The 23,373-nt window shown below is 35.8% G+C and overlaps 2 protein-coding genes across 3 annotated transcripts; both read right to left on the minus strand.

The window, feature by feature from the left end:
* Positions 1-54: 54 nt before the first annotated feature.
* On the minus strand, positions 55-3,523 carry LOC112722831 (inositol-phosphate phosphatase). Of its 2 annotated transcripts, none has more exons than XM_025774008.3 (12): positions 3,361-3,523; positions 3,198-3,253; positions 3,049-3,099; positions 2,877-2,957; positions 2,604-2,707; positions 2,425-2,509; positions 2,169-2,223; positions 2,045-2,088; positions 870-938; positions 683-783; positions 528-584; positions 55-387 (listed from the first exon to the last, which is right to left on the minus strand). In XM_025774008.3, exons 1-12 carry the CDS (start codon positions 3,371-3,373, stop codon positions 291-293), a joined length of 813 nt encoding a protein of 270 aa, XP_025629793.1. In that variant the 5' UTR covers positions 3,374-3,523; the 3' UTR covers positions 55-290. The 2 variants fall into 2 exon arrangements, with proteins under 2 accessions (XP_025629793.1, XP_025629794.1); XM_025774009.2 differs by having other exon boundaries at positions 3,185-3,253; positions 3,361-3,461.
* Positions 3,524-11,995: 8,472 nt separating this feature from the next.
* Positions 11,996-16,019, minus strand: LOC112722832 (putative MO25-like protein At5g47540). Its single transcript, XM_025774010.3, has 11 exons — positions 15,504-16,019; positions 15,144-15,305; positions 14,807-14,925; positions 14,248-14,322; positions 13,709-13,802; positions 13,576-13,635; positions 13,314-13,382; positions 13,074-13,172; positions 12,681-12,725; positions 12,477-12,579; positions 11,996-12,400 (listed from the first exon to the last, which is right to left on the minus strand). The coding sequence occupies exons 1-11, from the start codon at positions 15,621-15,623 to the stop codon at positions 12,324-12,326; spliced, it is 1,023 nt and encodes a 340-aa protein (XP_025629795.1). The 5' UTR covers positions 15,624-16,019; the 3' UTR covers positions 11,996-12,323.
* Between the last annotated feature and the right edge of the window lie 7,354 nt (positions 16,020-23,373).

Raw genomic sequence — 23,373 nt, forward strand, 5'->3', positions numbered from 1 at the left:
ATAAAATTTAAATAGAAATCCTTAAAAATTTGTTAAAAAAACAACACAGCATAATCAAGATAGAAATATTGTAGTTATCGGATATGTGAATTGAATTAGTCCGAAGCGGAGTTGCATCATCAAACGTGAAAATGGTAATAATTAGATTATACAAATATTTTGGTGACGCTTATGTAGCAACTATAGAAATAGAACAACTAGAAAAAAACAAGCATCAGCAAAATGCATTAACGCAGGTTGACTTACTCAATATGCCAATATTCCACCAACTTTGATGAAGACCAAGTTTCTCACTGGTCTTGGCGCAGAGCATCAACAAGTGCATCTTTTAAGAAAGGGTTTGAGGCTGCTACTCTCTGAGATATGATGTCAAAATCTGCACCAGAACTGAAACAAACGAACCATCATCAGATTTTGACACGAGTATTAAATTTTATAACCACCAATCATGTCTACATAAAGTTCTATTACATGAAGATCCATGCAACTATGCAAGTAGTCGAATAATATTTATGTAAGTCACTTACGGATCAAAAACAACACCTCCGGCTTCTCTAATAATGACAGCACCAGCTGCCACATCCCTGGTAAAGAGGAAAATAAAGAGCTTTTTCAATTTCATGATCTCATTGTTATCAGTTATCACAATGCACGACATTTGTGCAGAATGTAAATCACATACCAAGGACCACCAAAGCCAAGTTCAAAGCATACATCCAGCCTTCCACAAGCAATTCCACATAAGTTCAAAGCACACGAGCCGCTCATTCGAAGGGATCTCACCTGATCATATTAAAGGCACTGTTATGGCTTAGCAATGATATCACTTTCGTCTGACCAATAGATTCTTAGGAAAGTCCTTGTTTTACCTTGGAAAGCATGTTATTAATCCTATTTGTACAGCCATCTACAGATAACTTGTCACGTTGTGTGGGTGCCTGCTCTTACAAAAACAAAAACTTATGAATTTTCAACTCAATCTTGATTCACAAGGCAACACAGTTCATGAACATATAAATGTGAATATATATCTATTGGCCATCCCTGTCAAGCTATCATTCCAAAAGTAAGATAATCTTACAAACCTGAGGCCTAGATTTCTATGTGCTTGAACACAATATAGTGCAGGGAAGAAGGACAAATACCCACAATGGGGATTATAAAGTAAAGCTGAAGACATACTAAAAACAATTAAGGTAAAATATACTTTTTGTTCCTAAAGCTTGCCAAAATTTCCAAAAATACCCAAGTTTTATTTTGTTTCAAATTTTCCCTAGAAGTTTTTCATTTTCACCAAAATTTCCCATGACAGCTAAATTTTCAAGAAGCTTAAGACCATTCCAGCAATAATGCATGACAACTAAGAGTAAATGATAGAACTTCGTGTGTGGCTTGCTTGTATTGAAGGTTGTCCTTCTGAAGTTGCTAAATTGATCCAAAGCTTCATAAAAAATTAGCTGCGAGGGATACATTTGATGCAAATTAAAAACTTTTGGAACAAAATTGAAACAAATAAAACTTAGGAGTATTTTGAAACTTTTAGCAAACTTCAGGGCAAAAAGTATACTTTACCGAACAATTTACATTCTGTTAAATGACCATATTGTGGGTATTACAAGGGCTCGCAGTTATAGGTCATGTTGATATATGATAGCTAGCTGCTGAGCATTTAAAAAATGTTGTGGGAATACACGTGGTTGCAGCACCAGACAAAATTGTGTTGAACGAACCCCTTACTTAATAGAAAGAGAAAACCGTGCCAAACATAACATGAGTTGGTGTCTAGACCGAATCCTTGACTAGAACCATGTGGAATGTGGTATGCGGCTGTTATAAATTTGTCAATGAAAACATGACTTGCAGAAGTAGAATTCTCCAATGATATTTTGATTTTGCAGGAAATTATTGCCTAATTAATGCATGTGATCAACACCCCAATTCCTCAAATGATCGATAAGGAGAGGGAGAGAATACACCATATTATCCAAACAATAAAGATAAGTGAATAACTTTCTCATAATCAACCCAAACAAACTTGACATACCTCAGTTCCAAGAAGAGAGGTAATCAGTTCAGTTTGTGCCGACACTGCAAAATTCCAAGGCAATTTCATGAGGGAAACATACTGAATTGACAGTAACAATTATAAAATAGAATATAGGACAGACCTTTGATCGGATTCCCATTCAGAAAAGCACCTTTTCCTCGAATGGCAGTGAAAAGCTACATATGGGACTATCAAATTTCAGTTGGCATACAGAGCAAAAGATGAAAACAAGTACAAAACAAACACTTAATGACAATAAGATGTGTATATTCAGCACTGAATGAAAAATGTATATGTTTCAACATTCAAATTTCAGGAAATTCTAGATGGTTTTGTGGTCAGCAGGACTGAAGTGTCTGCAAGAGGAAGATACTGACCTCTTCGATAATGGGGTTGTAAACAACACCAACTGTAGGAATTTTTCCAATCGTAAGACCAATGGAGACACAAACAAAGGGATACCTACCAAAAATATAAGTATTGTGTGACAATTAACACGGAAATCGACACGAGTGTATGAAGGAAATGATCAGATGCATAATAATTAATTAATTACCCATGCACAAAATTAGTAGTTCCATCCACAGGATCAACTATCCATGTAGGCTCATCTGTAAGTTCAGTAGTGCCCAACGCAGCGGTGGTTTCTTCCCCAATGAACTTAATACCAAAACCAAAATTAAAATGAAACTTGTTAGATCCTACAATTAATATACAAATATGCTATATAAATATAAACGATACTAACTGATCTAAAATGATTCTAATGATTCTCTAACAAAACTTATTAAGGAAAGAAGAGTTAAGTTAAAAGGAAAGGTGAAGTAACCTTATGAGTAGGGTAAAGGTGCTTGAGATGTTTAAAAATGAGTTCCTCGCATGCTTTATCAGTTTCAGTGACCAAATCAACCTGTGCATCACGGAACAAGTTAAAAGATGAATAGCAATGCAAATAGCTACGGTTTTCACGGGTTCTAAGCTGAAAAGAGTGAATGGGCAACCTGGCCTTTGTGCTGGACATGCTTGGTTTCATAGAAGCCTTTCCGAATGATCTGCAATGCAACGCACGAAGCCATGAATTGGAATGGGAAGAGCACATAAGAACAGAATAGAGTGAAAGAAATTCGTTTGACGAACTCGAGTAACTGACATCACCAGCTTTTCGAGCAGCGTCTACTGCAGATGCCAGGAATTCGGAGAGAGAATCTGTAATTCCAATCAAAACCAAGAATAAGACCCCATTAATTAGTAATTAGCATTTAATATTTAATAATAATCACTTCTTGTCTTCTTCTTAATGCTCCTAGTCCTACCGTTGTCAGCCATGAACTGCTACTGAGAAAGTATTAACTAATCTAATTCCAATTCCGACTCCGCTTTAGTTTCACTTCACAATCAAATGTGTCTCTAACGCACCTAACATAAAGCATCTGGGATTTTATTTTATAACACCACACGCGTTGGCATTGCCCTCCCTCTAGTTTCTTTTTTGGATTTTTATTTTAGAGTAATACTCCAAATAAATCCCAAAAAATTTACCATCCTATATATTTATTCCCAAAAAAAATTTAGTTAGAATTTTGGGCCTGATTTTTTTTTATTATACGCCAAATATGTTTTCAACTCAACTTGAATTGGGTAAGACTAACGACAACGTCCTACGTATCAGTTAACTCGCCGATGTGCCACATACAAGATAGTTTGATCTCTGGTCACATGGACAAAAACGACGTATCATATGAGAATAGAACTATGTCGTTTCAAAATGAACAAATTAATCCCTCATTTGGAAGCCAAAAAAAGTGAAACGACACTGTTTTGAATGGGGGACTAACTCCTTCAACGAAAAGCCCATCATGGCTACAAGGAAGATGGAAACCACGATAGAGAGCTTAGTCCTGAAGGGACGGTTGGCGCCAAGCTCATATTCCACCCGAGTGGAGACTGCAAACCCTAAGGAGGAAGGGAACATATAAATGAAGAAAGTGGGTTGGATGAGCACGTGGGGTGGTGGACGCCAGAGAGCAAGACGCGTCCGACGAATGAGAGGAGGATGGAGAAGTTAGAGACGGCAAAGGCAGCAACAACACCGGTGACGCCGAGGCAGAGGCTCATGATGAGAATGTAGTTGAAGGGGAGGTGGAGGAGGGTGCCAACGAGGAAGGCTTGCGCGAGAGGGTGGGTGATCTCCTGCGTTCGAAGGTAAATGCAGATTGGGTGGAGGAATGAGTTTGTTACAAGATCCGGAAGGGAGAAGATGAGGTAGGTGCGTGCCATGGTGGCGATCTTAAGGTGCTGGTGGAGGGCGCGGATGGCGAAGATGTTGAGCTAGAGGAGGAAGATTGGTAGGGAGAAGAGGAGGAAGATGATCCTGCGCGTGACATGTCTCACTTAATCAGATATGCCAGTGAGTTAACTAATACGTAGGACGTTGCCGTTAGTCTTGACCGGTTCAAACTGGGTTAGGGACGTATCTGGCGCATAATGAAAAAGGTCAGGCCCAAAATCCTAGTTAAATTTTCTTAGGAACAAATCTGTCGGCTCGTGAATTTTTTGGGGACCTATTTGGAGTATTACTCTTTATTTTATTTTAAAGTAAAGTGATAATTAGGTATCTGAAGATTTTGATTTCGGACTAATTATCCTCTGAAAAAAAAAATCAATTTGGTCCTCTATAATAGCAAACAGTAGATACGTTATATCCTTCTATCAGTTTATTACATAAAAGTAAAACTTAACGGTGGTATTTATATGTGCCATTAACTACTATGACGTGTCTATTTATAAAAGATTGTTTTGTAGATAACAACTTTTGAAGCAAAACGTCACATGTTTTAGTATAATTCATGATAAATAGAGAGTCGTTGATAACGGTTATATAGAAACTCAAAAGATGACGAATGTTTTATTGTCCAAAATTACATCGTTTCCATGCTCATTTGACAGCAACATGATACGCACCAATGTAAATAACGAAATATATAGACAATTTCGTTTCGTTTTGCACTATTCATTGACAGAAGGATATACATATCTATCACCTAATGATTTGTGTAAGGTTATATCTTAAAAGTGCATTTTAAATCTCTATAATCTAGAGAGAGAGAGAGAGAGAGAGAGAGAGAGAGAGAGAGAGAGAGAGAGAGAGAGAGAGAGAGAGAGAGGGGTGAGAAACACTAGGAGGGGTAGAACTAGGCATTTGAGCAGAGATCCTAGGGTTTGGAATCGAGAAGAGTACTACCATTTGGAAAACGAGTCGTTTTCTATCTTTGTAGAACATCTTCTTGAAGATATATCAAAGAAAGAGCTATATCATTTGTTCAACTGGACTAGACGCATAAATGATATCTACTTATCACAAAATCAAAAAAATGGAAAAACATACATTTTTGCATTCATCCGGTATACAACAAAGGGTGGAGTTATGAAGGCTATTACGGAAATGAATAGAATGAGGTTACGAGGTAAGGTTGTTTCGGTAGGAGAAGCTCGGTATCGACGTATGAATGAAGTGACGTATATTAAGAGACACCATGAGGCACCTGACGTCCAGAATACGGTTAAAGTCCATCCTCAACATGAGGATAGCCAAAGGGTTCTAGGGAGAATTGTGAAAGAGTTGAGGAAAGAGGAAAAAAAAGGAGACCCCCCACGGCAACGGGTGGACGAAGAAGATGGAAGTGCCTGTGGCAAAAGAGAACCTGGTCTGGTTGCAGAGAAGTTTAATAGGTGGTATGACTAAGGCTATTGACTATAAGTCTCTGAAGATCATGACTGGAAAGAATTTACCACAAGTCATGGAAGTACGAGAACTAGGAGCGTACAAAGCACTCCTGACTTTTGATAGTATATTCAGTACTGAAAAAGCCTACATGTTCAAAATGAACAATATCTTGAAGTTTTTCCATAGCGTATGGAGATGGGATGAGGAGGAGCGTAGTGAAACTCGAAGGGTATGGCTAGAGTGTTTTGGTGTTCCTTTGCATACGTGGTCAGTGGAGATGTTCAAGCTGATAGGAAGTCAATGGGGGGAAGTTGTTGGGTGTGACGAAGCCACGAAATCATGCCTCTCTTTTGGTGTGGGACGAGTACAGATTGACACTTGTATTATGGACATTATCAACGAGTAGATTCACATCACAATTGGTACTAGTAGATTCAACGTCCTAGTTAAAGAGGTTGGACACGAGAGTCATGGATTGCAGTGTAAGTTTGAGGACGTTAGTAAACCTGGACCCCCAAAAGCATGCGAGATCTTGGGTACAAGCAGTTTGAGCTCGATAGCGCCAGTGGCAAGCAGAGATCCGGTGGTTGATGGGGTGATGGCAGTGCCAAGGGAGGAAGAAGCTAATAAGAGTAGATTGGTAATTCCTGAAAATATTTTGAATGAATGGAGTTATTGCAATTCAATTGACTTTAAAACTCCACGAGTAACGAAGGATGCTATTACAAAGGAATTGCTGAGTTCAAGAGATATCATAATTTGGTTATTGATGCTGAATCTGAAAAAAAATGGTTAGTTGTGATTATGGTTTTGATGGGCTGAACAAAGGTTGCTGTTGGAGGAAAAACATGACCAAAAAGGGCTTAAGTGTTGGCCCAATAAGCAAACGGTTGGCAAATATGATGAAGGAAGGACAATGGGCTGCTCCTCATCTACCGCAGGCCCATTTCACACTGATGAGGCAACGGAAGCCTTGATCATGCGTCCGGGTTGAGTTGGGATCCATCCGGATGGGTGCCCTCTATCTTCTGGGTTGTGCGCCGCTGCAAATGTCCATTTTGAAGAGGTGAACCTGGATGCTGGTGGCACGACTAGACCACGAGGCAAGGGCGACCTTCGAGCCGGCGAGCAAGAACGTTGTTGGGTTGAGCGCGACGCTATAGGTGTAGCTATAGATGTTGAGGCAGGGAACTGCGTGGCTGTTATGGAATCAATGGGCCACCTCCCAACGCCCTCAGTGAACTCTTCACCGGTGATGTTAGGATTCGGTTCCTCCAGGGTAGATGGGCTCGAAGGAGACACCAAGGAGACGGATTCAGCACCGGAGAAGGATGTTGTAGGCATCCAGGATGGGATCTTTGAAGACAGTGATGAAGTATTAGAAGACGGTGTGACTCTGTTGGGTGCAAGGCTTGATGAAGGCAGTGGCAATAATGGGGCAGGTGTGGATATTGGCACTAGACAACAGGGGCTCAGTGGTGGAAAGGTTCTGGAAAGAGAAGAGCAGATGATCGAAAATCAAAGGGCATGGGAGCTAGCAGTAGAATCCAGAGCAGTGCAGTACAACAAAGATGACGACATAATGGTGATTCTGCAAGAATAGAATGAAGTGCTAGCCCAAAAGAGGAGGTTGGCAAAGCAAAAAGAAAAGGCACGAAGGTGCAGATCGAAAAAGCTCAAAAAGGTGTGTAATAAAGGTTTAATATGATTTTTATCTCTTGGAATGTTAGGGGATTACGGGGGTTGGTAAGTTGAGTATGGTAAAAGAACTAAAAAAGAAATAGAAACTGAACATGTTAGGTTTGATTGAGTCTAAAATGCAAGTTGTGGCTAAGTTTGATGTAGTACGTATTTGGGGGAGCGATGCTGTCGGGTGGGAGTATGTAGGATCGGAAGGAACCTCAAGGGGCTGCTGTTAATGTGGGATGTCATGTTGTTTAGAATGAATAACTGTTACAAAGGGGAGAGATGGTTATGTGCTGAAAGAGTCCTATTGAAAAATGATTTTCATTGTGCTTTCTGCTTGGTATATGGTGCTCATACTAGAGTGGGAAAACTTGCTGTGTGGGAGGAACTGAGCTTTATAGCTGGTTTATGTCAAGTCCCGATATGCTACATGAGTGACTTTAATGAGGTTATACAGGTTGAAGAGAGGAAAAGTCAAGACAGGTTAACAGCGTCTGCAGAAGATTTTAAGAGTTGGATACAAGATATCCAGTTAGTGGATTTATCGTTGAATGATCGTAAATTTACATGGTTTAGAGGCTGCTCTTGTAGTCGCATTGATAGAGTTCTAGTGAGTGTAGAATGGACGGAGGAGTTTTCGGAAATTTGGTTAAAAGGGGAACCGAGAGGCCTGTCAGATCACTATCCAATTATAGTAGAGGATATCATTTTCAGAGGTAGCCCACGTCCATTTCGAAGCTTAGATTCCTGGTTTACACATGAAGGTTTCCTAAGTATGGTCAGGAAAGAATGGAAGAATCTTGGTGAGATACAGTTCACAGGTAAGTTGAAGGCTTTAACGGTGCCTTTGGGAAGAAGGCATAAGGTCAAATTTAGTGACATGGATAAGAAAATTCAGCGCTTTGAGGAGGAGATCAGGAAGATAGACGAGTTGGCAAGAAATAAAGTTTATGATGGTACAGTGGAGGCTAGAAAGAAGGCTCTAGTAAGCTGTTGCAAGCAGTAGATGGTATGTCAGAAAAGAAATACACTAGAAGCAGATGTTGCGCTCCAGGCATGCGAATGATATGGATAGGAACATTAGGTACTTCCATAACTTGGCGTTAGCAAGAAGAAGGAACAATAGACTTGATGCTCTGGTAATTAACGGAAGATTGATAAGAAATCAAGCTCGAATCAAGAATGCTATCAAAGATTTTTATAAAGATCTGTATAACTGGGAGAGATCACCGGTTGTGGGTTTTAAGGACGGACTGGTGAATCGGATTGATGAAGAAGATTTGATAGCTCTGGAGAGAATACCGACAATGGAGGAGATTAGAGAAGTTGTTTGGGATTGTGAATCTTCCAAGGCTCCAGAAAGTGATGGGTATAACATGAACTTCATTAAGAAGTGCTGGGATGAGATTGGCACAGAGTTCATGACAATTGTTCTGGATTTCTTTCAATCGTCAAGATTGCCTTCTGATTCCAATATCACTTGGGTGGCCCTTCCACCTAAGTTTACTGGAGCTAAGGAGATCAAGGACCTTCGACCGATCAGCATGGTAGGTTGCGTTTACAAGGTAATTTCCAAAGTGAAGGTTAGGAGGATGAAATCAGTCATGCCAGGTCTAGTTGGGGAGACTCAGAGCGCATTTGTGAAGGGTTGAAAAATACATGATGAGGCTCTTATTGCTTGTGAAACAGTGCACTGGTTAAAGATGAGAAAGAAGAAAGCGTCAATCATTAAATTAGACTTTCAGAAGGCTTATGACCGAGTGAAATGGAGTTTTGTGGATATTGTGCTACAGAAGATGGGCTTTGGTTAGAGATAGAGGGCATGGGTGAAGGAGTGTGTTGGTACATCGTCTATGTCGATCCTGATAAATGGCTCACCATCTAAACCTTTTAAGATGGAGAGGGGTTTGAGACAAGGTGATCCACTATCTCCATTTTTGTTTGTTCTGGTTGTTGATATTCTGCATAGGATGATAGGGGAGGCAGTCAGGAACAAACGTATTTTGCCACTACTGATTGGAAAGGACAATATAGAGTTATCACACCTACAGTTTGCAGACGACACTGTTTTATTCTGTTCACCAGAGGAGGAGACCATCAGAAACTATGCCAGGTTGCTAAGGTGGTTTGAGATGATGTCAGGGTTAACTATTAACTTTGATAAATCAAGTTTAATCCCAATCAACTGTGAACAGCAATGGACTTACAACATGTGCAACTTATTGGGATGCAAGAAGGCTAGCCTTTCAGTCAGATATCTTGGCATTTCTTTAGGAGCGAACCCAAGACTGGTCAAGACTTGGAAACCGATAATTGAAAAGGTTGAGGAGAAGCTTAGCTTGTGGAAGGCAAAAGTACTCAATAAAGCGGGTAAGCTTGTCCTTATTAAATCTGTGTTAAATAGCTTGCCAGTGTACTACTTGAGCCTGTATAAGATACCGAAGGTAGTAGCAAAAAAGTTGATATCGTTGCAGAGGAGATTCTTGTGGAGCAAGGAGGAAGGTAGAAATGGGTTGGCGCTAGTTAAGTGGGAGGTGGTTCAGGCCCCTAAAAAGGAAGGTGGGTTGGAGATAGGTGACGCCATAATTAGAAACACTGCACTTCTTTTCAAGTGATGGTAGCAGTTTTCAAAAGAGGAGTGTCCATTATGGAAGAAGGTCATGTGCTCTTGCTATGACTTGAACCCCAATGTGATGTTATCGGCTCAGACATTACCTACTAGAGGGGGTCCATGGAAGGATATCTGTCAGCTGCAGGTTAGGGATAGTAATGTGAAAGATAAGATGATTGCGGAGTTGTCTATGGATGTGGGTGACGGAAGGAGGACTCGATTCTGGGAAGATGTTTGGCTACAAAGTGGTTTGTTAAAGATGAGTTTTTCGAGACTTTTCTCTGTTTCAAACCAAAAAGGATCTGTCATAGGGGATTGTGGGTTTTGGGATGAGTTAGAGTGGATCTGGAACTTCCAGTGGAGGCGAGAGTTATACCAATGGGAGATGGAATCAGTGGATCAATTGCATGAGGCTCTAAGGCCTATTAAGCTAGCATATGATAAGCAAGACAAAGTTGTTTGGAAGTTCGACAAAAAAGGTATATTTTCAACTAACTCTTTTGTGTAGGTGATGCAGTCAGAAACTCTCTCGGAGGAAATAACCAGTTATAGCTTCACCAGAACCATTTGGAAAGGTTTGCCTCCGTCACGAGTGGAGTTATTTATTTGGTTTACTTTGATAAGAAGAGTAAATACAAAAGAAAGACTGCATAGGCTGGGCATTATTAGTCATGGTGATAACATATGTGTTTTGTGTAAAAAAGACGTTGAACATATTCAACACTTGTTTCTAGGCTGTGAGTTTACTTGGCAGGTGTGGTGTCAATGGCTATTTGACTTTGGAATATTGTGGTCTATTCCGGATTCACTAAAATAACACTTTGAGAGCTGGACAGGTGTTGCTAACAGGAAGGGAGAGCGCAACAAGTGGCTCATATGCTTTTTTTCGATTATTTGGAACGTTTGGCTAGAGAGGAACGGGCGAATTTTCAACAACAAGAAAGGGGGTGCAGATGAGGTGTTCCAGAAATCTTTAATCAGTTATAGAGTGAAATAGTTTGGATCTCTTTTGTTGTTGATAGCAATGCCGGAGATGACACTAGGGATAGTTTTCTGTTTTTGGCTTTACATGTTTGTTTGTTTTTTTGTCGCTCCACTGTGTTGTGTAGAGCTCCATTGTTCAAAAAAAAAATTATTTACTATCATAGAAGACCTAATTAATACTTTTCTTTTATTCAAAGACTAATTAGTCTTAGATCGAAATTCTCAAAAATCTAATTGTCACTTTCTTCTTTATTTTATTTTAGGCAAATCCATAATTGCCCCTATTTTACATGAAATGATAGGGGTCCTCCTTTCCCGTGCATTATATTATTGGATCATCGTGTACCATTTGTTGGAAGCAAGTTTTATTTGCAGCTACAATCATACAAGTGTCATTGCAGATTTGCAGTGGCAGTAGTAAACGGAAGGGTATGATAGTCCTAGGGAAGTATAGAGGAGAAAAGGAAGATGCATATGGTATCGTCTGGAATGGAAAATGCCCCAACAAAAGGCTTCCAATCTTCCATACAGCGACTACCTTCATTCATCAACCGCTGATTACGGTGACTTTAATTTTGATTATTACAGTACCTATTAATCAAAGAATATGCAAAATTAGTGTACAACAATAACTTTCGCGCCACTTCTCCAGCACAGTCCAGTCCTGTCCTTTTCTTTTCATTTCATTTCATTTTTTTACCTCTTGAACAGACTTGTTTAATTTAATGAAACTTGTTGCTAACGCCTCCACCGCCACGGCCCCGTTGGTCTATTGAGTTGCGCCCTTTCCAATGCGCAACGGAAACCCCAACCAAATTATTTAAGATTTGCAACGCATGCTAAAAGGCCTGATCTGGTTTGAGGCTTTGAGCAGCTAGTGTGTTGACCGTGAAGTACGCAGACACCAGAAACAGCCATCATTCAGGTTCAATAAGTCACAAACTTGTAGACGGTCAAAGATTGCATGACCTCCAGCTCCAACAATTTATAAACTCAAAAATTGATAGTAAAGGAGTCAAGGCAGGCTGCTGCCCACATCTTTCTAAAACCACCAATGCCCATAGCCCCATACCCTAGTTCTAGTTGTGGCTCATTTTAGCAACTTATTTGTCAGTTAATTTACAAAATGGAAATTAAATTACAGAATGGAATCATTGAAATTTGAGTGAAGAGCTCGTCTCAAGTCGATGGACACTTAAAAAACTATAGCAAGAGACATTTCAGTAAGCAAAATGCCACAACACAATCTGCCACTTGACACTATCTTAAGCTCAAGGGCGATCCTTAGGTTCCAGAGCAGCAATTTCCTTCATAACTTGTGCTTTGTCAGCTTCAAACTGTTCGTCCTCTGCACAAAATTCCAATAAATGTGATCATGGGAACATGATTCAGTAAAAACAAGTGCTGTAAATTCCCTACAATACCTTTATCGAGTTTTAAGTCACCCAATAACCTCAGAAGCTTGCTTCTGTTTGTAACAAGTATGCCCACGATGTCAGCTGGTTTCTTTTGATTTGCAACAAATAGCTGTTACAACAATGGCACATCAATACAAAGAAGAAAAACTTGGCAAGAATATGGTTACAAATGAACATTTAAAAACGTGTGCCTTTGTATAATTATAGTACCTTGAAAACATGAAATGCTTCTGTTTGTATGCTCTTGCTTGACTCCTACAGAAAGATATATAGCAATGACCTATTAAATGCCTGTATCAAAATATATCTAAATTCAAAACTTTCTGTTCAGCGTTCAACTGACTAGAAAATAGTAATACTAGGCAAGGATGAATCGCCACAATAATTTGAAGGCCTAAGATATTTTGGCAAAACAGATACATCTTCCCATTCAAAAACAGCAATTGAATAATCCTACGTCAGCACATTATATGTAATTATATATTGAGGCTTGCATAATATCTTTTTTCTTTTGTTTTTACTGGAGAATGGAAAGGACACAGGCAAGGTAGTAGGAAAGCAGGACGAAGGTCACAGTATAAAGATTTACAGAAAGGATCATACTCTTAAAAGATTCATTAAAATCCTCAGGTTGTCTCTTGAGCTGACATATCGTGTCATTACAACTGAATTTGATCGATCAAGTAGCATATCTCCTAACAACTGTGAAAGAGAAAGAAACGCACTCAACAAACATATATATGCATCAATGCAACAAGGAAAAACACAAGATATACAGAAATACAGGGAATTGCAATCATTGGATAGGAAAAACAGTGATTGCACCAGAACTTTTTATCATACCTTCACAGCTTGACGCCTTGTAATATAGTTGGAAGATTCCAACAGCTTGGAGTTATATTCAGCGAAAAACTGAAAACAGATAATACAATGGTTAGTAAAAGAACATATTCAGGAAGACAGATATAAAATAAAGCGCATCAAGATATAATAGGCAACAACAGCCACAATAAAGCATATAGAAACAAGAAGAAAGTGTCAAGAAAACACACACAGACACACACCGAAAATTTCTTCTTAATATGAGAGTGGCAGGGGAACCTACCCAATCGTAGTTCTTGTTAAGGAACTCAGCTACAGTAGATTTATGTCTTGTCAAGAGTTCCTGCAGCAAAATGACATAAAATATTATTTATATTTGTTTAAAGAAGCTCATGGGAGCGAATAATAAAATTTACCTTAAAAGTTGCTGCTGCATCTGCAGCTACGTCAAAATTTGGCAGTTGAATGTAGTCAAAGAACTTCTTCATATTTGGCGAATCCAAAACATATCTGAGATAAAACAAAGAAGAATTGTAGCAGCAGTACAAATGAAAGGATCTGTGCTTAACTATCTACATAGATAATTTTTTATAAGTAATAATACAAAATTAAAAACTAGACAAATCTACTTATATTCTTCAGCTATTTATGAGCTTCCAACACAATACCCTTCTTATTTGGGATTAAACATAAAACTCTGAGATGCAATTTTATGTAAAAAAATCCAGGAACTAAAAGCACCCAGGTACTTTAAGCCATCAGACTACTCAAACATAGATTACAACCCCTAACCAAAATGATTGAGTTTCCAGTTGTCACATTTAATTACCTTAAGCTTGAAAGTTACACACACACACACACACACACACACACACACACACACACACACACAAATGAACCCATGGTGGGATGCAAAGAAAAAATAAATAAATAAAATTAACTTCTTTTTCCTTACCTTGCAACAACCTGGTGTCTTATGCACTCCCTTAACATTGCACCATAGTGTAAGGCCATGTCTGTGTTTTCATAGCTAAAAAGAAATTACTATTAGTGAATAGCACATTAATTTCACAAGAAGCACGTTAAGAAACAGAACAAGTCACACACATATAATGGTTACAACACATGGCCAACTTTCACTTAGAACACATACAATATGGTAAGTATGTGATTGTTTCGCCAAGTCTATTTTACCAAAACTAAATTCAATTGTTAAAATGGCAGTACAGCACACTGTATCCAACAATGCACAGTTGGTGGAGGGCCAAAATTATGCTTTCCTCTTTGAATGGACAGAGCAGCTATTACTGTGACTATAGCTTGTGACCACCCAGTTACCAGCGGTAACCTTACCATTTATCACAGTTAACTGTTGTTATCGTTGAGACTTAAGACTTATAAACCCATATTTCAGTTTATTTGGCCAATCTGGGCATGGGGAATCCACGCATAGACTAGAAAGAAATCTACAACAAACATTACCAAACCAAAGTATTCATCCAACAGTGTCATACCCAGATATCAAACTATCCATAAGATCCAAGTTTTTCTCCAAGTAATCAGACGCAATCAACTTAGACTGAACCTGTTGCCTCTGTAAATTTGCAACCACCTGAGTAGCATCTTTTCTAGCCTGCAAAAGCCCACAGTATGAAGATAAATCAACATTGTTACGTTAAATAACCCCAGCATAGCATCCTGGTAATTGTTTGTGTCCGGATTTAACCTATCATGCAAGCATTAAAAATGGCGAACATATGAATAATGGACGGTGCTAACAATCTAAAGAATTAGTTTACCAAACTGCAAATATCAGGACTCCAGAGCCCTATCATGAAATTGCGACTTTACCTCCAAGTTTAATTTGGGGAGACACTTGATAAGTACTCGCAGTGTGTCTTCATTGAAGAATTCCTGAGTCAACTGCGCACAAGCTTCTGCCACAGGTTCAGATTCACTGTCTCCATAAAGAATCGATTTCAGCTCCCTGATATTTTTAAATAACTCCGACATCTGCCGATAGAAGCATCACACATTAGAAGCCATTAAATCATATGATCGGTGACACGAGCAGGCATATTCAGCTAAAACGATCAAATATGTTACGCATAAACTGAACCTTAGTAGTATCAGAATTGAACTTCGATATAACAGAAGCAGTAGCAAAGTACCGAAGTAAAAGAACGAAAGCACATTGGCGAGATCACTAACCTTGTCATCGCGCTTTGGATCACGTACATCGGGAGCGCGTTCGAGGGAGCGAAGAAGATCCCTAGTGTGGCGAACGATATCGGCGGGAGTGCGAGGCTTGTTCTTGAAGAGGCTCTTCATCTTCGGTGAATCCGGAGGTAGTGGCGGCGGCGGCGGCGGCGGCTCCGACCGAACCACCACCTCCGGCGAAGAGCCCCTTCGGGCCCCTTTGGGTTTTGAGACGCAGAGTCCTATTTTTGTATTTTTCCTTTTCCCCTGTTTCTAAATGAGTAAGTCGATTAGGGTTTGCGATTCCCAAATTGGATTCTCCTCTGCTATGACGCTAACATGCTTTCCACATTATGGACCTCACTCTGTTAATTGTGTTTTGTGCTTCTCTCCAGTTTGCTCCCAACTACTCTACAGAATCGAGATGATCAAAGATACTTCGTTTTAATTTACACTTTTGCCCTCACACGTGTCTAGTTTCTTTCCCTTTTCTTCTCTTTTTTCGTTCCTTGGCCTACCCAAGTAGTCAAATAACCCCACCACCAAATCTCAATTAAAAGCCGAAAGGATATTCTTCCTGACTAACTTTATTTTGTTTATTTAAAGTTTTAAACTTCGTTTCTTTTATAGAATTCATTGGAAAGGGTAAGTGACTACTTATTATAAGTTTATAAGTTATAACTACCTGCTAAAGGCCAAGGTTAGTTGATCTTTAATGGTCGAATTATTTCTTAAAAAATAAATATTTTAAATTTATTAATTAAATCAATTTTTTAAATATTATAAATTAATTATTTTTATTTTTTATTATTTAATTAATAATATAAAATATTAACTCATAATATATGTTATATCTAATATGTCTAATTGAACATTAAATAAATATATTTATACAAATTTATCAATTCAATTTATTTTTTAAATATATAAATTATAATCCTAATATAACTTAATAAAACTAAATTAATAAATTTTTATAAATATATTTATTTAATATTTAATTAAATATTAAATATTTTAAATATCATGTATGATATAAGTTAATATTTTATATTATTAATTATTGACAAAAATTATTAATTAAATGATTAAAACATGAAAATAATTAATTTATAATTTTAAAAAATTAATTTGATTAATAAAATTTTTTAAAATAAATTTAAATAACGAATTATTTTTTAAAAACCAATTTAACTATTAATCTCTGATCTTATAGATTAATTTGTATAAAACGGAAAACTTCAAGCAAGGTATAAAATTAGAAATTTATATTACGATCTTTTCTCCTGGCTGTATTTAAATAATATTATTTATAACAATTGAGTTTTCTTTAATCATGATAAGCTAATGATTATCTATTAATATTATCACAATTATTGTAAAACGTTTTTCAATAACTTTTTTACGTGCAAAATTTTTTGACAATGTTAAAACTTCTAAATAATCTTAAAAAATAGAAAAAATAAGTAAATAAATTATGTTAATATGTAAAAATAATAACTAAAATAATAGATATATAGTATTATATCATATATTTTATTTAAATTTATTAAATTATTTTACAATTTTTTATTATTGTTTTCACATGAAAATATAACCATCAGTCAATATTTATTTGTTGCAAAATGCTAATGCGGAAGAAGCTAAATTTCCCACAAAAGCTTTTAAATTAAAAAAAAAAAAAAAAGAAACGAAGTTTTATTCTCCCTGAACTAACAAGAATTATTTATTTTGTAGTAACAGGCTAACAGCATAAGAACAAAAAGTTCTTATTAACTTAACCGCCGGGGGCCGGCGGGCGTCATCCACTAAAACAGAAAATTTAATTAGGGATTCTTTTTTTGACTTCACAAATCACAAGTGATAAAAGATGTACTTTAAAAGTGGGCGTTTATTTTGAGAAATTTTATTTTATTTATGAATATTATTTATAAAAATATTTTATTTTTAATGTTTGTTTAACATTTTAGAATCTAATTCCTATATATAATTTATTACCTAAAATATGAAATTTTATTTTCATTTAATAAAGTAAATATTTGATATTATATCATGCCAATAGAGAATAAAAACTAGGTGAATTTTATTTGATTCTCTTTAAAATAATATATAATTTATTTTTTATAATGTATTAATTTTTAATTAGATGTTATCTTAATCTAATAATTAACTATATTTATAAGTTATAACTTGAGTTACTTTAATTTAATTAGACTTTAATATCTTAATCATAATAAAATTATTTTATAATTAAATTATTATTTAAAATAGATGACTATATAATTTCTTAAAATATTAATAATGATTCTGGCACTGAGTTTTGACTGAATTATGATTTGATTTGTCATTTTTGAAAAAAGAGAAAAAATGGATTTGCTAAAGGAATTATTATAAACTTCTGATTTAAAGGTCATGAAAAGTAACGGTTTTGCTAAAGGGACCATTATAAACTTGTGATTCAAAGGTCAAAGAAAATATTGTATGTGACAAAATATCAAATTTTAGTTACTGTCATAATATTTCATGACAAATATGAGATACTCACTACTCAAAAGTAACAAAAACTCATAAATATTATTTTAAGAGAGAATAATTTAGGAAATAAAATTTGGTTATTAATATTTTAAGAAATTATATAATCAATTATTTTAAATAATAACTTAATTACAAAATAATTTTATTATAGTTAAAATATTAATTCTAATTAATTTAGAATAACTCAAGTATAATTAGTTATCAAATTAAGATAATATTCAATTAAAAGTTGATACATCATAAAAAGTAAATTTCATATTAGTTGACATACTTGAGAATTTAGAGAAATTGTCTTCATAAAAGACAATAAAAGCATTCATGAAGAGGGAGGTAAAAAAATGGTAGATATTCTAATAAATTTTATAATTATTTTTATGTGATTTTTTTATCTTTAAATAATAAATTATAAAATTAGATTTTAATAATTATAAAAATGTGTTCTTATTTAAAATGTGACCTAATAAATAAATTACATTTTTTATAAAACATCTTTATAAAAGAAAAATATTTTTAACATTTTTATTCGAATAGCTCCTACAAAAAATTTAAAATTAGTTAATCATCATACTTAACAAAATAGGTTAGTTACAGATGGAAAAAAATTTGTGAAATAATTAAATTTGTTGGTTAAAAACTTAAAATTGATGGAAAAATAGAGAAATGAATGTTTCTCAAGACTAGCTATTGTCGGCTGCAAAGATGGTCGTCTAGAAACTAGGATTTCGACGGTACTTGAGGCATTTTTATTTAAATAAATTAAACAAGTTTTAAAATTATTCAAATTTCCTAAAGCAATTTTTGAAAGTGAATACCCTAATTCTATTAATATATAAATTGTGTCAGCAGAATGTGGTTTATATAATATATTAACCACTACACTGTGAGACGATTTATGCATAAATGACTTTTGAGGAATAATACATAAATCATCTCAAAATTGTTAATTTTACCAATTGTATGTAAATCGTCCTAGGCTAGTAGGATTTAGTGGTTTCAGGCAAAAATACAATATCCTGCCACGATTTATGTGTAAGTTGTAATTCCAACATCCTGCCACGATTTATGTATCAACTGTGACCCTAGTATTCTACTACAATTTATGTTCGAGTAGCACACCATAAGACCCAACTATGAATTACCCACAACTCTTAACGTTGCACACAAAAACCTCCATTTTCACTCTATCTAAGCATTTAGCGATAAGATTGAGAAGGAAGAGAGCCGGGCATCTGACATACAGCAGTAGGAGAAGGAGCATTAAAATATCAAATTAAATAAAAATAATATTAAAAGAGAGTACTAAAAAATTATAATTAAAAAATACTAAATTTTAACATATAATTTTGTTTAATAATTTAAATTCTATGTGCTTTTTTTACTTAAATTTATATTACTCAAAAAAACATGAATTTATATTAACCAAAATTATATTTTTTTAATATTTTTTCTCTCAATTAAAAAAATAAATTATATGTTAAAATTTAGTATTTTTTATTTAATTTAATCTTTTAATTGAAATAAATAATTTATATTATAAACAAATGACAATAATAAGTAAAGTACATACTAATTTAAGAATATACAGTAAAAATATACAAAACTAACTAAAAAATAACAATTTTTTTTATAAAAAATATGTATAAATAAAAATAATTAAAAAAATTATATGAAAAATGAGCATTAAAAATTCTATATTAATTTTTTTTATATGAATCTTAAACCATAAACTCTCTCTTAATATTTCAATATTAAAAAATTTTGATTTTATTTAATTTCAATACTCTCTTTTAATATTATTTTTATTTAATTTAATCTTTCTAATAGAATAAATAATTTATATTATAAACAAATAACAATAGTAAATAAAATACATATTAATTTAAGAATATACAGTAAAAATATACAAAATCAAATAAAAAATAACAATTTTTTTATAAAAAAATATGTATAAATAAAATAATTAAAAAAATTATATGAATAATGAGTATTAAAAATTTTATATTAATTTTTTTTATGAATCTTGAATCCTAAACTCTCTCTTAATATTTCAGTATTAAGAAATTTTGATTTGTTTATGTTAAAAAAAAAAGACTTTGCTAAGTAGACAATGATTTTTGTGAACAATGAGCTTTAAAATTGACCAAATAAAGTAAAAACATATTATACTCCTAAATTATCTACCTAAATCTTAATATTAGGATAATCATCCGCACACCTAATGAATTGAACATCCGATATATTTATTATTCACATTGTTTAGTATTTTCATTGTCTACCTATACTTTTCCTAAAAAAACATGGTTGCACCCAGAATATGTACAAGTACGTAGTTGTATATAAACCGACTGGGATATGGTCATATAAAAATTTAAGTTATGCTAGATGACCAATAACTTTCTTGAACAACATGAACAATCACCAATCAAATAAAAACACATTACACCTCCAAATTACCCACTTAAATCTTAAAATTAGAATAACCATCCGTACACCTAGTGAAATGAACATCTGATATATCTATTGTTCACATTGTTTAGTATTTTCATTGTCTACCTATACGTTTTCTTTTGATTTTATTTAATTTCAGTATTCTCTTTTAATATTATTTTTATTTAATTTGATATTCTTAATGCTCCTCCCTCCACTAATGTACACCAGACGCGGTCACTCAATGCCTCTTTTCCCACTGCGGCGGGCTCTCTTTCTCTCCAACTTTGTCACTGAATGTTTAGATAGGGTGAAAATGAAGATTTTTGTATGCAATATTAAAAATTGTGGGTAACTCGTGGTTGGGTCTTAAGGGGTGTTACTAGAATATAAATCGTGTAGTGCTGGAGATTACAGTTGATACATAAATCGTGGCAGGGTATTGGGGTTACAACTTATACATAAATCGTGGCAGGATCTTGTGTTTTTGCCTGAAACCACGTAAATTCTTCTAGTCTGGGACGATTTACATACAATTGGTAAAGCTGGTAACTTTGGGACGATTTATGTGTTATTTCTCAGAAACTCTTCATGCATAAATCGTCCCAGAATATAGTGGTTAACATATTATATAAATCACATTATTAAACTCCGCCTATGTTACACTTGCAGTACATAGCCGGTCCCAAACCCGGATAAAGGAGGAGGGTTGTGTTAGGTCTTCGGTAACCAACATAAAAATATAGCCGAACCCTCATGACATGAATCAAAGACATTATTGCACTAAAGCTAGGTCGTTGCCCGGAAGCAACACACCGTATGGCTCGAGTACGGTGTCAAAGCAAGAGCCGCTGCATCGGTGCCCGGATGTAGTGTTAAATGAGCAAGGGTTCTCGCGTTTTCGTGAACAGACAATGGTAAATAAGCTAGTTCACAAAGTAAAAGGTAAAGGTCGAAGCGACAGAAGGTTGAGATTTGGGACATGAAACATAGGCACTCTAACAGGAAAGTCCATGGAGGTGGTGGACACCATGACAAGGAGAAAGATTAACAATATGTACCTACAAGAAACGAAATAGGTTGGTGCAAAGGCTAGGGAGTTGGATATTTCTGGTTTCAAACTTTGGTATACAGGAAAGGTGAAGAATAGGAATGGGGTTGGAATAATTGTGGATAAGCAGTGGAAGAAGGACGTAGCGGATGTCAAGAGGGTGGGAGATCGGATCATCTCTATCAAACTTGTGGTGGAGGGAGGTGCTTTCCATGTGATTAGCGCCTATGCACCGCAAGTGGGTTCGGACGAACAACACAAGATAAGATTTTAGGAGGATCTAGAGAGTTTGGTTCAAGGCATACCTTTGGGAGATAAGATTTTCTTAGGAGGAGATTTAAATGGCCATGTTGGGAGAGAAGTGACTGGATATGGGAGTATTCACGGAGGCCATGGTTTCAGAGTGATCAATGCCGAGGGTAAAACTATTTTGGACTTTTCCTTAACTTTTGATCTTCTCATCGCAAATACATATTTTAAAAAGAGAGACGAACATCTTATAACCTATAAAAGTGGCATGACAATCTCTCAAATCGACTTCTTCTTGTTGAGGAGAGTCGACCAGAAATTTTACATTAACTGTAAAATTATCCCGGGAGAGAGTTTGACAACACAACATAGGGTGCTCGTCATGGATTTTCGCGTTGAGCAAAAGTTGAGGAAAAGACATCATACAAAGAACCCAAGGACGAGGTGGTGGCGGATGAAATGTGAGGAACAAAGAAGCTTCCTAAGACGGGTAGGAGAAGAGGCAAAGTGGGATGGGAATGGAAGCGCGGAAGAGATGTGGAGGGAGATGGCAGAAGTTATTAGAAGAACAGCAAAAGAAAGTTTTGGTGAATCTAAAGGAATAGGACCAAGAGACAAGGAGTCCTGGTGGTGGAATGCGGGTATACAAGAAAAGATAAAGATAAAAAGGAAATGCTTTAAAGAGTGGTCTTTATGCCGCAATGCAGATAACTGGGAAAAATATAAGGCGGCTAAGAAAGAGACAAAAGTGGCTGTAAGTAAAGCAAGAACAAGAGCATATGAGGGTCTCTACCAGTCTTTGGGCACGAAAGAAGGAGAAAAATGTATATATAGAATCGCAAAGAGTCGGGAAAGAAGAACGAGAGATTTGGATCAGGTTAAGTGTATAAAGGATAAGGATGGAGAGGTGTTGGCTCAAAAGGAGAAGATTAATGAAAGGTGGAAGAGCTACTTCTACGAGTTATTTAATGAGGGACAGAAGACTCTTCCGAGCCTTGGTCGATTATGCACAAGGGAAGAAGATGAAAACTTTGAGTACTATCGAAGGATTCGAGACTTCGAGGTAAAAGAGGCTCTAAAGCAGATGAAATATGGCAGGGCAGTAGGACCTGATAATATCCCGATTGAGGTTTGAAAGGGTCTTGGAGAAAAAGGCATCAACTGGTTAACCAAGCTTTTTAATGAGATTTTAAGGTCAAAGAAGATGCCTGATGAGTGGAGAAAGAGCACCTTGGTACCTATCTACAAGAATAAAGGGGATATACAAAGTTGCGGAAACTATAGAGGGATTAAACTTATGAGTTATACTATGAAGTTATGGGAAAGGGTGATAGAACGGAGGTTGAGAAAAGAGACACAAGTAACAGAGAACCAATTTGGATTTATGCCAGGCAGATCTACCACTGAAGCGATATACCTATTAAGAAGGATGATGGAGAGGTATCGTAGTAATAAAAGGGATCTACATATGGTGTTTATTGATTTGGAAAAAACGTATGATAGGGTACCAAGGGAGGTCTTATGGAAGGTTTTAGAAAAGAGGAGAGTAAGGATCGCATATATTCGGGCAATTAAAGACATGTATAATGGGGCTACAACTAGTGTGAAGACTCAAGGTGG

The sequence above is a fragment of the Arachis hypogaea genome, chromosome 11, assembly GCF_003086295.3.
Source record: "Arachis hypogaea cultivar Tifrunner chromosome 11, arahy.Tifrunner.gnm2.J5K5, whole genome shotgun sequence".
Taxonomy (NCBI): domain Eukaryota; kingdom Viridiplantae; phylum Streptophyta; class Magnoliopsida; order Fabales; family Fabaceae; genus Arachis; species Arachis hypogaea.

What these genes read in the sequence shown, in the direction of transcription:
- LOC112722831 (XM_025774008.3), bottom strand. An exon ending in ACTACTAATTTTGTGCATGG is followed by an intron (nt 2,510 to 2,603) that starts GTAATTAATTAA and finishes TATTTTTGGTAG; the next exon opens with GTATCCCTTTGTTTGTGTCT. An exon ending in GAATGGGAATCCGATCAAAG is followed by an intron (nt 2,089 to 2,168) that starts GTCTGTCCTATA and finishes GGAATTTTGCAG; the next exon opens with TGTCGGCACAAACTGAACTG.
- LOC112722832 (XM_025774010.3), bottom strand. Translation starts at nt 15,623, where the DNA reads ATGAAGAGCCTCTTCAAGAACAAGCCTCGCACTCCCGCCGATATCGTT. An exon ending in ATGGATAGTTTGATATCTGG is followed by an intron (nt 14,323 to 14,806) that starts GTATGACACTGT and finishes ATTTCTTTTTAG; the next exon opens with CTATGAAAACACAGACATGG. An exon ending in CAAGGCGTCAAGCTGTGAAG is followed by an intron (nt 13,173 to 13,313) that starts GTATGATAAAAA and finishes TCTCTTTCACAG; the next exon opens with TTGTTAGGAGATATGCTACT.